The sequence below is a fragment of the Lipophrys pholis genome (genome assembly GCF_963383615.2).
Source record: "Lipophrys pholis genome assembly, chromosome: 8".
Classification (NCBI taxonomy): domain Eukaryota; kingdom Metazoa; phylum Chordata; class Actinopteri; order Blenniiformes; family Blenniidae; genus Lipophrys; species Lipophrys pholis.
Window position 1 is genome coordinate 28,827,840 of NC_137630.1, and position 17,580 is coordinate 28,845,419.

Sequence of the window (17,580 nt, forward strand, 5' to 3'; positions counted from 1 at the left end):
CATTTGACAGACTTACAAACTCTTTAAGTTGGAAAAAGCACAAAAGTGTCCGATTTCACCGAAGGTACATTAAACACATTTTTAAATTATTTATAAGGTTCATCCAGTTGTTGAACTCTTAAAAAAATGTATTTCGCTTTGAAGTTAATTTTATGATGAATCGAATAAATTGATAGAACGTTTATTTGTCTTCTGTCCTCTATCAAATAAATTTTGAGATGATATTAACGATTGGATTTCTCTCAAAATCAATGATGCTAACGATTTAGAACTCTCTGATATTCTATAGCACAAAAAGAAACAAAAAACATCCCCACTCAGTATTATCTAACGTTATCAATATACTTCTTTTGTTAGGAAAATATAATTTACATTGTGGTAAATGGAGAAACAAGAAGCCCTCCTTCAACTGCTTTAAAAATGAGTTTATACTCTATTTTTCATTTCTCAAATAGATGGCATGCACAGTTGCCCCCCAAAAAATACGAGGATGTGTCTCTTTCTCTTTTAAATTTAATTTCAATGTGAAAAGCCCAGATGAACATTTTTAATATGAATATGAATGATTGTTAACCTTTATTGGGCTATTTACATCATTTTGATTGTTCTCTTTGTGATGGATCATTGCATGTTTAGCCACCACACGAGTTTGTAAATGTTCTTGTTCTATTAAAAAAAAATAAAAAATCGATAAACTGTACCGTTCTTATTCAACTACCTTATTGGCTAAAACTGAGAATCATATACTGTGTAAAACTAAACATAATGTTAAAATTGATTGTAAAAGTGTAACTGCGTATTATGATCACACAAATAAAGACATGGAATTCATAGTTTATTTGATAATTCTAATTGAAAAATGTCACATTCACAAATGCAGATTGTCAAAGGTGAACCAAACTTTTTTTTTTTTTTTTAAAGTTAGCCTGTCAGGTTGCTGCATTACTGAGTCAAGCACTGAGTCGGGAGCGTCTCCATGGCAACAGATGCTGATCTCCTTTGATCGCATCCATGAAGTGCCTCTCTCATCCACTTTGTATTAGAATTTTTTATTTTTTTGCAGTTTCTTAGGATTTATTCAGAACCGGTTTGCCATAAACGTCCCAAAATCTAATCGATTGGTCCTTGGATGATGACAAGTCATCCCTGAAAATTTAATGCAATTTGAGTATTTTTTGCAAAAAGTTGGTAAAATACATACATACAAACCAATGAATAAATACATGCAGATGAAAACATAACCTGCTCAGCCAACTTTCGTTGGCGAAGGTAATAATCCACATTTAACTCAACAGAGTCAGAGTCCCGGTTAAATACAATCAGATCAGACTGATTCCATTTGCTTTTGAAGTGTGGGATATTTTCCGATGCAGAAAACTCACCTGCATGTTTGTGCTTGAGTCACACAACCACAACTTGTTCCTAATCCTAATCTTTTATACATTTTAAGATTGTTTGTTGATGGCTAATATCCACAGACAAGAAATCCCATCATTCTTGTTGTGCTAGTTCGATGTGCTTGTAATTTGAAATGTATGCAAAGTTGTTTATATACAGTCGTCTTATTGTCTTGTTGGGCTTTTATTTTGTGTCTATTACAATTCGAATAACTCCAAGTTTGCACGGTGGCACAGCGGTTGGCGCTCTCGCCTCACAGCAAAGAACATCTGACAGAATTAAAATGTACTCGGATATTTGTATTCTTGAAATACACAACCATGTTTTTATTTTCACACATTGTAACAGGACCTTAACAAAGACGTCCTCGAGCCAAACGCAGAGGTCATCAGAACTACTTTCCTGGGGTTTAACAGGTGGTAGCCGGGTTTGACAGTAGAAAATGTTTTTCCATCACAACGGGACGAGCAAAAACTTTTAATTTACAGTACAGCAACTTTATAAGACTGAGCGGAAAGTCTGTTTGTTTTTGTTTTTTTTAAATGAAACCAAACAAGACAACTGAAATGAAAGGAAATGTACATATGAAAACGGACATAAATGTCCAAACATGGAGTCTGTGATATAAACACTGTGCTCTCAGCGCCTCCCAAATACGGAGATTTGCTCTTTAATATCAGGCTTGCCAACCTAATGTATGATAAATAATACTAAATGAAATTATGATGCTTTACATTCTGGCAAACCTCCCTTCATGACTCCACTATCTCCAGTGAAAATGAAGTGCAGCCAATAGCCCGTCTCTGTCTTCTCGCCGCACAAAGACTTCTCTGTGAGCAGCGCTGATGTTAAAACTCTTTGTGTTGAAGAAAAGAACAAAAAAAAAAGAGACGCTCAAGTTCCGAATTCGTCCTCGTCGGAGTCGTCCTCCTGTCGCTGCTGGCGTGAAGAAGACGACTTCAGCGGAACGGAGTCGAATCCGTCCGACGTTCTCTGAAAACACATGAAAGGCAGTAAGGAGAACAGTTCCCCTTTATACAGCACCAGGAGGCGATTCAAAGCCTTTTATAAAAATCTTCCATGCATCGATTCCAAACCTTTTTCTTGAGAGAAAACAACTTTGCAAACCAAGGCAACCGCCACCTTGACGACCTCTTAACACACTATATGTGAAAAAACAGTTTCTGTTATATTGTGTGACAGAGAGTTTCTTTTCCTTGAGGATAAACTCTTTGGGTTTGCCCTCTGTCTCACGGTGTTTGGTGGAGTTTAAAACTGTCGTTCTTTTGTTTTCCACCACAAAAAGTTGCATTCAGATCTACTTTTGTCAGTTTAGTCCATTTTCTTTTTCTTTTTTAAAAATTTTTTTTTAACATATTTCAAGCAGAACATTAACAAAACAAATACAAATTGAATAAATAAATGAACCATAAACAGTCAAATACAAAAATAAAGAAATTAAAAGCTTGTAGGAAAGAACTGATGGTGATAGAAATTTAAAAGAATGGAACGGTATTTCCTTTATAATTCGGTGTGGCCACAGTTTGATGGCCAATGTCCTTACAATGTCCTTACAATGTCCTTACAATGTCCTTGATAAAGTGACCATGGAAGATTCTATTCAATTTTAGAAGTGATCTGGAAACTTCCTGAGTCCAGGTCAACCTTTGGCGGACGTCCGAAATCGCTCATCGCTCTTGTTTTCTGAGTAAATTCGTGACGTGATGAATTAAATGCAGACTCACCTATTGTTACAACAGAAAAAATGTTATTCCCCTTAAATCACGGGTGTCAAACACATTTTAATTTTTGGTCACGACAAGCCTAATTTCATATTAAGCGGCCAGTAAAATGGTGCTATAATAACTTTGAAATTGAAACTTTAAAGTTATTTTTTGCTGTTGTTGTGGCGAGTATACATGATGAAAATGTTGATATTTTAAATTACTCCCAAAAAAAAATTCCCAAAATCTCAACATAAAGCCAAATTTAAGGAAACTTTCTGGTGCAAAATAAGAGTTAAATGTCCAGCTCAGGCCTCGGTTTTGTTGTGTCCTCTACTCTTTAAAAAATAGAATAAAATCAATGCATTACTTGAAATTTTCTTGGTGGTTTGGCCAGATGGAAGCCTCCTGTGGTCTCTGGTTCTGACCCACAGACTTTATGTTTGACATCCTCTACTAAACCTCAGACAAGGTATTTATTGTTCTGATAGGTTGCCAGATCACACATGCGGTTTATACTTGCAGACCTTGCGCGGCGTCACTAACCTCTCGTGAGAAAGCTTTAATCTTGGTGAAGAAGGATTTCCTGGTGAGGTCCATGAGCTCGTCTTCTGCGTCCTCTCCCTCCATGATGGCGCAGCTGTCCGCGGCGGGCAGTTTGCACTCTCTGTCCTCCGAGTTCATCATCAGCTTGGAGTACTTATACTCCAGCCTGCAGGTGGACGGTGAAGCGTCATTCTCAGGATATCTGCACGTGGGTTTTTTTTTTACCATTTTTCCAGTTGGTGACGCGTCAGGCGACGCTCGGCCGTCTCACTTGCGCGTCTTCTTCCAGAAGTAGCAGCTGATCAGGATGAGCAGCAGAGCCGCGGTCGCTCCTGTCGTGACGCCAAACTTGAGCCAGAAGTCCAGGTTTACACAGGCGTTGACCGTCTGCGGCGGGAGAGACTCTCCGCCGTAACACTGCTCCGACTCCTTCCACACGTAGGTGGTCCTCTGACAAACACAAACACAAACAACAGGACAGACTGCGTGTTTAAAGGATGAATCACTTTAATCTCTAAATGTTTTGTGCCTCCACTTCTTTACAGAAATATCTGTTTTTTGTTTTTTTTTAAATGCAGTATTCATTAATATTCATTAAAAGTAACATCAGTTGTAGTTTTTCAGCATTTTCTTTAAAAAAATTCAAATTAAAAAAATGTAATCGAAGTGCCCAAAATGCTTATTTGCTTCTTGTTATGAAAATAAAAAATAAGATGGATTTTCTTTTCAAGTAAATATGATGTTGTAGCAGTGAAATTTGTTTGATAAATAAGTAATAAAATGTGTTTTAATATTGTTGCCTTACTTCAAAACAATGAACAGGAGGTTTCTTCTTTATTTGAACTTTAAATAAAAAGGTTAAATAGCTAAGAAAGCACTTTTATATCTTCTAATATAAATACAATTATATAATAAATTATTTTGCATATTAATATATACAAACAAATCATTCCTTGAAATGACGATAAGTTAAACATAAAGTTATATCGTTTGTTCCCTTTTGATTCCCGGCATTTTTTTTTTAAGTTCTTTTAAGTTTTCTTTTCACACAGTCCAACCTTTGGGGAGGACTTGTGGGACGAGGGCTTGAAAATCCAGCGGCTTCTACCTGTATTCCCTGAAGGCACTCGCTGACGATGGGCTTGTAGTGGTCTCTGGTGCACAGCGGACAGGCGTGCTGGCTCTCCCACAGGAAGTGGAAGGTACAACCGTCACAGGTCCCCTCCGAGCAGTTAGCGCTGGAGAAAACAGGGCGTCAATAAAACCGCGGGCTTTTAAGGAGGGGCGTCAGGCGACCCGGCGTGTGGGCTACCTTGGCAGTGTGACGTGGTCTCGGGCCGTCACCGTGGGGTTGCATCTCAGCCTGATGGAGGCTGCTCTGCCTTGCTTACAGGCCTGAGTCACGTCGCTGGACCTTCAAACGTTAAGACGCACACAGTGGAAATCTCTGGTCAACTAAATGACACAGCATGAAATAGTCGCCGGCATGTATTTGATGTACCGTGATTGTATTTACTTGTAATAAAAGATGACGTCCGGCCGGCCCGGCGCCGAGGGGAACAGCCGGTCTGGAGACGAGACGCCGGCCAGCGACGTCTCAGTGGTCACACCTGCAGAATGAGAGGACACGCAGCAACATCGTCTTTAAATGTTGCAGGAATAAAACAAGGTGTAGAAATAATGAGTATTTTAAGTCCCTGGTTCAAGCCTGAGGGCATTTCTGGGAGAAAACTTAAATTTCTGCTGTTTGTTTTCTCGTAGTTCCTTTCCAACATTTAAAAACTTGCATGTTGGTTTCATCAGACCTGATAAACCAGATAAATGTGTCATGTGAGTATTTCTATATGTATGTATATATATGTGTGTGTGTGTGTGTGTGTGTGTGTGTGTGTGTGTGTGTGTGTGTGTGTGTGTGTGTGTGTGTGTGTGTGTGTGTGTGTGTGTAAACGTGGAATGTGTCTCAAACTGTTCTCCTGCTTCTCTTTCACAGGAGAAGCAAAATGAACTGCGACTGAGTCTGAATCTCAGTTTTAGTGGCGATGCCACAGGCGACCAACAAAATCCACATTTCTTTTCATTAAAATGACTTTCTTAGTTCCGGCTTCGGCAACACAGCCGGCCTCGTGGTGACGCCGCTAACATGCCGATGCATTTCCAATTCGGTGTTTACAATGTTTTAAATCTTGGCAACATTCACTGGCTGGAACAAAATGCAGCCAAGACAAACAGCGATGTGCCAGTTGTGCCTGTATTTTCATCATAAGTCAAAAATAACAGGAGCGAGACTCATGTTGGAGATAAAAAGGTAAACATCGGCCAGCAGCCTCGTCGCGCCTCCAACTGATTGGATTTGCAATGTGTGTTAAATTTAAGAACATTTAGCAGAAACAAAATGTGAAAGAAATAATACTTCTATTCTGAACATTGATCTGTCCAACAGACGGTTGCTGGAGTGAATCCCATCTGACTGGACAGTGGAACACGGGGCGAAACACACACTCACATTCACAGCCTGATTCATTTGATTTTATAACAGAGAATCTCGTCTAAACAGGTTTAAAACACTCAACTAAAATGACAGAAATACCAGAGGAGCCACATTAACTCATTTTTTACTTCTTGATTGCTTTGTTTTAATGTTTTTTCATTATCTTAATCGCTCACGATTAAGATTCTTAATCAACTTGTTTTAATGTGGTTCTTTAATTTCTTTGTAATGCACTTTGAATTACCTTGTGTCTGATGGTGCTATAAAAGTTGTCTTGCCTTATTTGAATGTATGAACATATTTGTGTGTGTGTGTGTATGTATGTATGTATGTATGTATGTATGTATGTATGTATGTATGTATGTATGTATGTATGTATGTATGTATGTATGTATGTATGTATGTATGTATGTATGTATGTATGTATGTATGTATGTATGTATGTATAGTGCCATAGTCTTCTACACTGTGCAGTGGAAACATATATTCATTAATAGTTATGTAATAACATTACTCAAGAGCAAAATGGAGTAGAATTAAAAATAAATAAAGTACACTTCTTCCTACAGAGTAAAATAGAATTTCTTTGAATATTTATTTTCATAGTTGATGATTTTCTATCCTTAGTTTGTCACTGTTATGAATATCAAATTAAATGTTTGTTTCCTGTTTTTATTATTATAATTAAAAAATGTTTACTGTTTGTTTACTGTGTTTTTAACATGTGTATTGTATGGTGACCTTAGGTGTTTTGAAAGACGCTGATAAATAAAATGTATTATTATTATTATTATTATTGTTGTTGTTGTTATTAAAAGTATTCAAGTATAAAAACTACTTTATTGTGAGTTTTTTCTGTTTAAAAAAATGCATTTAAATACATTTTTAAAATTACATGTAACATATTATTAATCTATGACTGAATATCTTTTAATGGACGTAACATAAACATGTAATAAAATCACTTTTATACTTTGTTTTTACATTTTACTCCGCCCTCATTACTAAATTGTCGGTAAAAAAGAAAAAAAGAACTGACATCATACACTTCACAGTAGATGACCAGGGGCACTCATTCATCCATTTATTCATTCATTCATTCATTTATTCATTCATGTATTCATACCTATGAGTGAGTCACCGATGACGAAAGGCAGGGAGGACACTAAGCTCTGACTCCTGATGCCAGAAGGAACCATGGTGGACTGACAGATGTAACCTTTGACCCCTCTCCCGCTCTCGGTCACATTGTCCAGGCAGGAGGCCAGAACTCGGCTCTGTGAGAGAAAGACAAAGGTCGGCGTGCGGCGTCACACTCATTTCACCAGGATGAAGCGCCGGCGAGACGGCGGGCCCGCTCACCTCGGCGCCGCACAGCGCCACGTTGAACTGTGGGAAGTAGCGCACGCCCCTGTTGGTGAAGCGGGGGCTGCCGCGGGCGCCGGTGACGTTGGACAGAGGAGAGAAGTCGTAGCGAAGCGGCGACGCTCCTTCTCCTCCCGTCTGCACGTCCAGCTCGCAGTCGCTGAGACAAGCCGTGTGGGCCTGCGGGAGGAAGGGGGGGTCGGAAGGTCAGCCGGTGCGTTTATACACACACACACACACACACACACACACACACACACACACACACACACACACACACACACACATCACGCCGCGTCTACAGTGGGCGGAATAACCTTATGTTCTGTCTGTGGGAATGCAAAGCGAGGCAGCTGCCGCCTGCCAGCATCAGCTGAAATATGGAGATGGAGGCTCCTCTGCTACTGCAGGAGAGCTGGAGGACGGCTTTGCTTTTTAGGAATAATGAAGACAAGCTGTGTTGGAATCCTCCAATAAGTGATGAATCACATCATTAACACATCCAGTGTCATTTATGTAAATTAAGAAAACAGTTAAAGAGACACTTTTTTCAACATAAAGACGTTTTGGATGATTTGTAGTAGATTTTAATTCTTAGATACAGCAATAAAGACAATCTCCCAAAAATTTCTTTATTCCTAAAGCCATCTCATCATCCATCCGTCATCTGTGAGTAGCAGTCAGTTTAATTGCAGCGTATCTATTTGTAATCATTAATGTGCTGTTATGTTGGTTTCACTTGTTTTCTACTTCTTTTTTAGGCATTTAATTATCATTATTTGTATTTGTGGGTGTGGATGTCATATTGCAATTTCTTTGAGGAGCAATAAAGTAAATCTGTGTCCTACTCAGGCTGCGGGGGAGGCTGGTCCACGTAGGACGGGTATCTGTACATCTGTACCTTGTTGGGCTTCACGTTGGGTCCACACTGGACGCAAGCATCCGGTCCCACAGAGTAACTGGACTTGATGAAGGTGTTCGGGGGACACCTCCTGCACTCCCCCGTCCCGTTGAGCATGTAGTGGCCCTGGGGACAGGGGACGCAGGCGGACGCGGCCCCGCCGGACGTCAGGGCACATCGGCGGCACCGCGAGGCCACGCCTCCGACCACGTTGGAGATGCGGATGGAGTAGATCTTTGCAGCGTCGGCACTGAGCTTCCTCTCCTGAGGGGGACAGAGAGCAGAGCCGTGAGGCTCCACACGGCGACAGACTGCCCTCTACAGATCAGCACGGAGCGAACACGACACCGCAAACATCACGTTCTCACTGCATCAGCCTGGTACTGAAGCAGAGGGGGGGAAAACAGCCTCACACACTCCACACACACTCTACTGATGGACTCCATGAACTGCTGCGTCGTGTGAGTAGTTCTATGTGTATGTATATAAGTATATATACTGTATGTCTAGATAGATAGATAGATAGATAGATAGATAGATAGATAGATAGATAGATAGATAGATAGATAGATAGATAGATAGACAGACAGACAGACAGACAGACAGACAGACAGACAGACAGACAGACAGATAGATAGATAGATAGATAGATAGATAGATAGATAGATAGATAGATAGATAGATAGATAGATAGATAGATAGATAGATAGATAGATAGATAGACAGACAGACAGACAGACAGACAGACAGACAGACAGACAGATAGATAGATAGATAGATAGATAGATAGATAGATAGATAGATAGATAGATAGATAGATAGATAGATAGATAGATAGAAGTCTAGATAGATAGATAGATAGATAGATAGATAGATAGATAGATAGATAGATAGATAGATAGATAGATGTCTAGATAGATGTCTAGATAGATGTCTAGATAGATGTCTAGATAGATAGATAGATAGATAGATAGATAGATGTCTAGATAGATGTCTAGATAGATAGATAGATAGATAGATAGATAGATAGATAGATAGATAGATAGATAGATAGATAGATAGATAGATAGATAGATAGATAGATAGATAGCACTTAAGCATCAAAAAACATAAAAACACCAACCACACTTCCATTCATACATCACTGCTTCATAGATGTGAATCGAATAAGATAAATAGTTTAAGAAAGTGCAAAATAGAAGATTTAAAATATCCATAAAATTATTTCAAATAGGAAATGAAAAAAAAATGAAAGTGATAAAACTGATGATTGTGATTCCATTGAAGTGGTGCTGGACATCGAGAAGCTGCGTCGTGACACTTCTGCTTCACATCTCTGACAACAACACAAACGCTGCATCTGCTTTTTAAAATGTGGAGAGTTGATTCCATGTCGAGGCGTTCTTAAGATGTAAGACATCAAATATATGTGATTTTGTTTTCCAGCTGTTTTTTTTGTTTTTGTTTTTTTTAATCAAAGACCAACAATTATGTTTATTTTTTTCGTCCCTGTGACTTTAAAAAGCTTCTTATTTAAAGGTAGTTATTGTTAATTATAACATTTCTGTGTCTGGAATTGGATGTAAATCTGTTTATAATTCACTACAGCGATAACACTACCATACTTGTTGTAAACTGTGACAATGACAATAAATCTATTACATTAAATTTAGATTTTATGTGAAAAAATCCACTCTATTCTATCCTATTTTTTACTTTACTTTCTTCTCTTCTTATAGAAATAAAAGTTAACTCGGCTGCTCACAGCAGGTCATTGGAACTATTCTGTTCACGTTTGCAGTGTTTGTCATCAATTTTGTCAATTTCCTCTCCAAACAAGTTTTAATACAACTTTTCAACAGTGAGGAGAATTCTCAGAAAGAATGATTGTGTTGTTTGTATACTCGTGTAAATAATTCTCAAATAAATCTTTTTCGATAGATAAATAATTACCCAATCGAAGTGGGGAGCAAGTGTTTGTTTTTTTCTACGGCTGAAGGTTCCTGATATTATTAGTTTAGATTGAAAACAAATCAAAATGCATAACAAGAGAGACGCGTCACCAAGAAATGATCAAGTGCACAATAACATCAAGAGAATGTCAATTCAAACATTGTCAAGATTCCAGGATGATGTTGGAAATTAATCACGTCAGGTCATCTTGTGTATTTTAACCAAACAATTTGGACTCATGCGTGGAAAATAATGTGAAAAAAAAAAAAATCAGATGAATTCCAGACATAAATGGTTAGAAAATGAAAGTTTTCAGTTTCCTGCTATTAGTGTGACATTCACTCCTGCTGAGCAGCGCAGTGCTGCCGCTCTGTAGTGTTTGTGGCGTGTGACGGAGCCTCACCGGGTTAAACTCTCCCGTCCGCTGGAACGTCCAGGTGAAGCTGACCGTGCGGTTGTTCAGGATGACGAAGGAGTACGACTGTTTCTCCGTGCTGCCTTTCCAGTGCTCGACCACGTCGTTATACCAGCGACTGGAACCCTGCGCACACGTTCATGTATTCACACTGGATCTTTACGGCGGCACTCAGAAGATCAGAAGGTTGTTGTTTTTTTTTCTCTCACCGCAAAGAAGTAAAGTTTGCAGTCAGCCGTGCACACGGTCTCAAAGACAAACGTTATCCGAGCAAATTCAGTTTCAGTGTCTGTGGCCAGAGACTGAGGCTGCCTGAGGAGGAAAGCGACGACTTATTAAAGGTCAATGTCAGCATGTGGACATAAAGCAATAACAGAGACACAAATCCCCTCGTGTTCTGAGCGCTTTCACAGAAGGACCGTCGGACCTCACCTGTACCCGGGAACATTGAGCATCAGGGTCATGTAATCTGTGTCCTGCTCAGCGGCTGTGGTGTAGATGTAATCTCCAGCAACCTCCCATGCTGCAATCACAGAGGAGAGAACCGTAACTTTCAGGCCAGAAGACTTCTGAACGGCAAATAGTCCGATGTCAGGGCTGTCAGGGCTGTCGGGGCTGTCAGGACTGTCAGGGCTGTCGGGGCTGTCGGGGCTGAAGATGATGCAACAATCCAGGGCAATAGTTTTCAGTGCAACATCCAGGATCAGTATTATGATGCATCTAGTCCCTTTATTACTGTTTAATGTGTGTTTTTATACCTTTTACTGTGTGCTTTTATACTGTTTTTAGACACTTTTTAAAACCCACATTTATTTATTTATTTATTTATTTATTTATTTATTTATTTATTTATTTATTTATTTATTTATTTATTTATTTATTTATTTATTTGTTTATTTATTTGTTTATTTATTTGTTTATTTATTTATTTGTTTGTTTATTTATTTGTTTGTTTATTTGTTTATAATATAGATTTATATATCTTTCAACGATGTGGGGAATCTCTTCTCCAAGCATCTCTGTTGTTTTTGACTTTATTTTCTTCAAACTATTCACTTGATTTAATTATTCAGTTTCACTTTTGATACTTTATTCTAAAACTTTCCTTCCAGATACGCATTTTATTTTTTCAAACTTAGTTTCTACTTTGATTTTAGCAACATATAAATTAATTTGCACATTTCGCAATTACAATATTTGTAATCTATCCAGCTGCCTTTATTTTGGCGATATTGCATAGGTACAGAAAGGGAGGATTACTTATTAATAATACTGAGTCAGAAGCAAATAAACTAAATTTAAGAAGGAAAAAAAGGTGGCGGAGGTCTGGGTGTCAGTAAGGGAAGATAAAGTTGAGGCACCAGTGGAAGTAGTACTCAATATTTCTTTCCACAGCCTCAGAGAGTACTTTATTTGAAGACTTCCCTAACCCTCTCAGTCCATGTCTTATATCTTTATAATACATGCTCATGGAGTTTGCATGTTCTCCCTTAAAATACTCTGGCTTAATCCCACATTCCAAAGACATGCTCGTTATGTTGAAGGATTCAAGGAGACCCCACTGTCATGCCAACACACGAGATGGGAAAAAATTAGGTCTCAGGTCCAGTTGAAGGGTTGAAATATAACTACATTTCTAAATGGATATTAACTTTTGTTGCCTCAGAGTCTCTCACCTGTGTTTTGGTCGAATTCATTGTATCCCTGCCGGAAGACGGAGCTCTTCATGTTGGCCGGCATCGTATTCCACCATTTGTATTCAAAGCCGGTCACAGGCTCAGTGCCGACAGGACACTTGCTGCAATCTGCAGGAGATAGTGTAATACGATCGGCGGTGGGCAAACGACGCACAAACTAAGTGAAAATACAGATTTAACAGCTTCAATAAAATACAGAATATCACCTGCGAGAGACAAAGTGCCTCTTCTACTGATCCGTTTTAAAGAGAAGTGGTAAACTGCAATGTATACAAAACTCTAGATCAAGATGACCGCCTTAAATATGCAATGAAAGAGCTCATATACAAGAGAAAAAAACATAAAGCATATCCAGCTCACCTCCACCAGTCCATTCGGTCACAAACAAACTCATTGTTCTGTTTCTCGTGCAGGAAATGCACTTGTGGAAGCCCAATGAGAGCTTTTCTTTATGTCTTATTAGATATAAATGTAAGAAGTCAAAATATACAACATTTGAGTCGACTGTAATGAATTTGTTTTGCTTCATAGCATGTCGTGGCTGTTATGTCTGCTAATGTGAGTATTGTTTTTTTCCATTCGGGGTTCATGTGAGGACTCGGGAGCGCCATACCAATCGTGTTACGTCACATGATGGGCAATATGATAAGAATAAATCTTTAATTATAGCAGCACAACTGAGGCTATATTCAGTGAACACACAGTATGAGACAACAATGTCATTTGTAATAAGCACAAATACTTAAGTATATCCTTTTTGAGGTTAGTTCTGACAAGTAACAGTGAGCTTACTGCTCATTTACAGACGCTGAGGCGTTTTATTTTCCGACCATCGCACATGCATCTGTGGCGTTTTAAGTGATTTCTTATTTGCTGAACATTTAAATGCTGTGAAAATATGTAATGTTACCTCCCTCCAGGACGAAGACCATCTGTCTGATTGGTTTCCATAATAATGCTGTCACATACCTCCATGCACATGTTCACAGTATTAAACCAACAATACTACGGTTATTGCAGTCAGTATGTCAGACACCTTGAGGAATAGCACACATCAGAGAGTGAGAGCAGGGCAGTGGTTGTTCACCTGTGCCGTTTGAGTAGTGACCCTCCGGGCAGGGCTGACACGTGGAGTTGGACATGAAGAAGCCCGGGTTACAGGGCGGACAGCTCTGCCTGCTCCCCGACGAAGGAAGCGTCGCCGCTCCGTCCGCCGTCTCGTTGCAGATCTTCGGCTCGATCCACTTGTACATGAGCTGCGTCTGAGTCACACACACACACACACACACACACACACACACACACACACACACACACACACACACACACACACACACACACACAAGGCCAGAGACACAGAGCATCCATATTTACGGAAACACAATAGTTGCACCAGATGGTTGTGTGTGTGTGTGTGTGTGTGTGTGTGTGTGTGTGTGTGTGTGTGTGTGTGTGTGTGTGTGTGTGTGTGTGTGTGTGTGTGTGTGTGTGTGTGTGTGTGTGTGTGTGTGTGTGTGTGTGTATTTTCTCCATTACCTTCCCCTCGGAGTCACAAGGTGTGTGGGTGTAGAAGTAGTCGCTGTTTGTACACGCGGGCCTCGGTTTGCAGCTCCCCGATCCCGCAACTGGGAGAAATAAAATAAACTAATTCAGGGAAAACAGCCAGCAGGGATGAGGGGAAAGCAAACATTAAGATCTGGAGACAAGGGGGGAAAAAGATATAAACGTCCTGTAACCGCTTCAGCAGTTAGTGCAGCATTTGCATGCTGACTGCCTCACGAGTGTGTGTGTGTGTGTGTGTGTGTGTGTGTGTGTGTGTGTGTGTGTGTGTGTGTGTGTGTGTGTGTGTGTGTGTGTGTGTGTGTGTGTGTGTGTGTGTGTGTGTGTGTGTGTGTGTGTGTGTGTGTGTGTGTGTGTGTGCAGAGAAATGCAAATACGTAATGTTTCTAAGTCTGAGAGGTTATTCGCTCAGAGATAAGCCGGGTCGGTTGTGGATGGAGCATTAGAAATGCAAACAGGCATACGTGCGTATTGGTCTTTTTCACACTCGCGGCAAACAGTGGCGCCCTTGTTGGAGCAGCTATTAGGAGGGCAGGGGGCGCAGCGTGCAGATCCTGGTTTAGCGCTGTGGGTGCCGGGCTTGCAGTGGAAACACTCCGACGTGTAGGCCACCCCTGCAAGGAGAGTCAACGTCGAATCAGCAACACAAAGCCGAAGAGCCGAGGAGCAAACGAGCGTGTTTACGGATCTACCTGAGATCTGGATGTTTCTGAGCAGCACAGGTTTGACGACACTGTTCCGCAGAGCAAACGCCGAAGTGCGCCAGTACAGCACGTTGTTCCCGTTGTTGAGCTCCGTCTACACGGGGCAGACGAGACAAAGGGCGGAGGAGAGTGAACAAAGAGAGCCCACGCTCTCAAGGAAGCGACAGTGACAGGAAGTGTTTCAGGTTTCAATCGAACAAACCTTGTACGTGCTCCAGTTCTTCTCTGAGATCGTCATCCAGTGGACGCCGGAGTCCCTGGACTGACACTGGTCGCTCTGGATCTACACGTGAAAGGGAGAACAAATAATGAATATCACCTAAAATGAGAGGACAGTTTGTACTGGCAAGAGGTTTTTTTCTCGACACATACCAAGAACTCAAAGTAGATGTTGCTGTCGGGGTAGAAGTACTCAAAGGTGAGACTTCCTGGCTGCTTCAGGTTGACGGCGTACGACAGAGCTGCGGTGCACTCGTCCGTGTTCGAGGCCACATATTCCCCCCGCGGCGTCCACGTCGAGCTTCACGCCAAGAAAGACAGTCGTTCGGTCAACGAGCAGAAACGGCAGAATTTTTGAATTCAACCTGTGAGCCGGAACGTTCACTCACTTGGAGCAGTCTGTGTCTCCGGATTCCTCGCCCGTCGTCACCCCGTGAGTGACGAACCCCGACGGCAGACCGTCCCACTCGTCGAAGGCCACGCCGGTGCCCAGAGAGAACGACCCCGCCGCGCACTTCCGGCACTGCTGCGACTGCATGTCCAGGTACTCGCCCTCGTTACAGGTGAAGGCTTTCGGGGGAAAACACGAGTCAAACATGGCGCGCAAAACAATCACCCGGCGAAGACAGACGCTGGACACTCACTGCACTGGGTGCCCTTCGCCGGATCCGGGAGACCCGAGCACGTTTCGGCCTTGTTGGGAATGGCGACCCGCCATCTCGACCCGAGCACGTCACACTGTGTGTACTCAAAGTGATAATCCGACTGCAGGGGAGAAAACACAGCTGTGAGTTTCACACGGCCCGGACGGAAAGCGCTGGCAGTAAAGTAGGTTGAACGAGCGACATCAGAAAAAAATATTGTTTGAGCTTTTTCTTTTTGAATGATGAAACTATGAGGAGACTCGGCATGTCAGGAGACACATTCCGGGAGGAGATAGCGTCGTTTGTCAAAACAAATCAACACATTGTTGAAGGAGGAATTTTTTCCTCCGAACCAGGCAAACCTGTTTTACAAATAAAAGACGAGACTAATATTTGCCAAGGAGGCCGTCCCCACTGTGGGTTTTAAAGTGCTAAGGATGTACTGCTGTTGCTCTTACGGGGGGTTATTTACACGCTGATGAGTTTGATCCTTTTGTAAACACGGCATTCAGTGCCGTTACAGAACTTTGGAGAAAACCCATATTGTGGTGCGACTTCACACCTGATCACAATGACTGACAGATCACGGTCCCAGCCCAGAGTCAATGACATTTCTGACTTTAATGTTTCTCTTGTTGTTGCGACGCCCTCCGATTGTGTGATCTCGTTTAGCCACGAGGTGTTTGATTCCGAGGAGGGGCAGTTAACAGACCGACCCAGGCCCACACTCGGCCTCGGAGGATTAACGGTTAACAGAAACAGCAGCTGCACTTCTCCATCTCCGCGCTTTTAGATTACAGCCGCTTCATTAGCCGTGGTTTGGGTGTCCGATGAATATAAAAGGGTCAGCGTGGGAGGACCCCATACAAAAATGCATGAAGGTCGAGATGCGCAGAAGCTCTTAATCGCCGCTTTTAAACAAACATGAGAAAACCAAGGCAACCGGACATTGTGACCTCTCCGCCTCATGGTCACAGGCTCCGCGATGGAAACTGACCCACCTGGTCCGAGTCGAAGCCTTTTACTGAACTCGGCCGTCCAATCCTACACCTCTTTGTTGAGCGAGGCTTAAAGTGAGCAGTTAGATGGGAATGGTTTTCATATCGTCACATTTTATGGCTTATATGCAAACTGAAGGATAACACACATAGGACTGTGTTGAAGCAGAGGACTGATGTAGGACCAACTCTCCTTCATGACGTGTTTTTCTCCCACATTTAAAAAGGAAATCGAGGCCGAAGTGCTTCTGGAATTTAGCTTCAAATAGTTGCTGTAAGGAGATTGGTTTCCATTTCCATTTCATTGGTAAATAAGCTGTGAGGAAACAGCTTGGGCAGGTTGAACAGGTGCAACATATGTCTACCTGAAAAAGATAAGACTGAAGCTTTTGGATAAAGTCAATCCAAGATGGATTTATGATCAGGAGATTACAGCAGGCGATCACATCTATCTCCACCTCGGAACAAATTCAACTTCTAAGAATACCAACAAAGCTGCGCCCAGTATCTTCAACAAAAGAAGCATAACATGAGGTTAAGGTCATTCTCCTGTGTGGAGAGGATCCACTCACCTCTGTGCACGCGGGAAGATCCGCAGAGCTTCGAACAACCAGCAGCCACAGGGCGAGGAGGCTCAGTCCCGTCAGGCCTCGCAGCATCGTGGCCTCCTGTCAGTGCTCAAGTGATGCAGGGAGACTTCACCTGCAGCTCCTGGAGGAACCAGCCCTGGCCAGGGGGCGGGGCTCATGGGCGGGGCTTACAGAATACTGCGGCCTGATTGGCTCAGGTGTTAATTCCGAGATATCCTGATATGGCTCGCTGCCAAAAAGGAGCAAACCTGAACTTCACCTGTAATCTTGATGTATATTGTAGGACATTATGGTAACTCAAGGAAAAGTTTATTCTTAACCTGCAATGCACAAATATTAATGCTTTACTGGGCTTTTCATGTATACTGATGTTTTTCA

General features: G+C 41.5%; 1 protein-coding gene across 1 annotated transcript; it reads right to left on the reverse strand.

Annotated features, from left to right (window-relative positions):
- Nucleotides 1-823: 823 nt before the first annotated feature.
- On the reverse strand, nucleotides 824-17,303 carry elapor1 (endosome-lysosome associated apoptosis and autophagy regulator 1). Its single transcript, XM_080470212.1, has 22 exons — nucleotides 17,185-17,303; nucleotides 15,615-15,735; nucleotides 15,360-15,540; nucleotides 15,124-15,271; nucleotides 14,954-15,034; nucleotides 14,740-14,845; nucleotides 14,512-14,661; nucleotides 14,024-14,112; nucleotides 13,575-13,749; nucleotides 12,467-12,595; nucleotides 11,223-11,313; nucleotides 11,000-11,102; nucleotides 10,779-10,916; nucleotides 8,423-8,686; nucleotides 7,519-7,701; nucleotides 7,283-7,433; nucleotides 5,185-5,278; nucleotides 4,981-5,082; nucleotides 4,777-4,906; nucleotides 3,940-4,118; nucleotides 3,669-3,834; nucleotides 824-2,391 (listed from the first exon to the last, which is right to left on the reverse strand). Exons 1-22 carry the CDS (start codon nucleotides 17,269-17,271, stop codon nucleotides 2,293-2,295), a joined length of 2,967 nt encoding a protein of 988 aa, XP_080326338.1. The 5' UTR covers nucleotides 17,272-17,303; the 3' UTR covers nucleotides 824-2,292.
- Nucleotides 17,304-17,580: the final 277 nt, after the last annotated feature.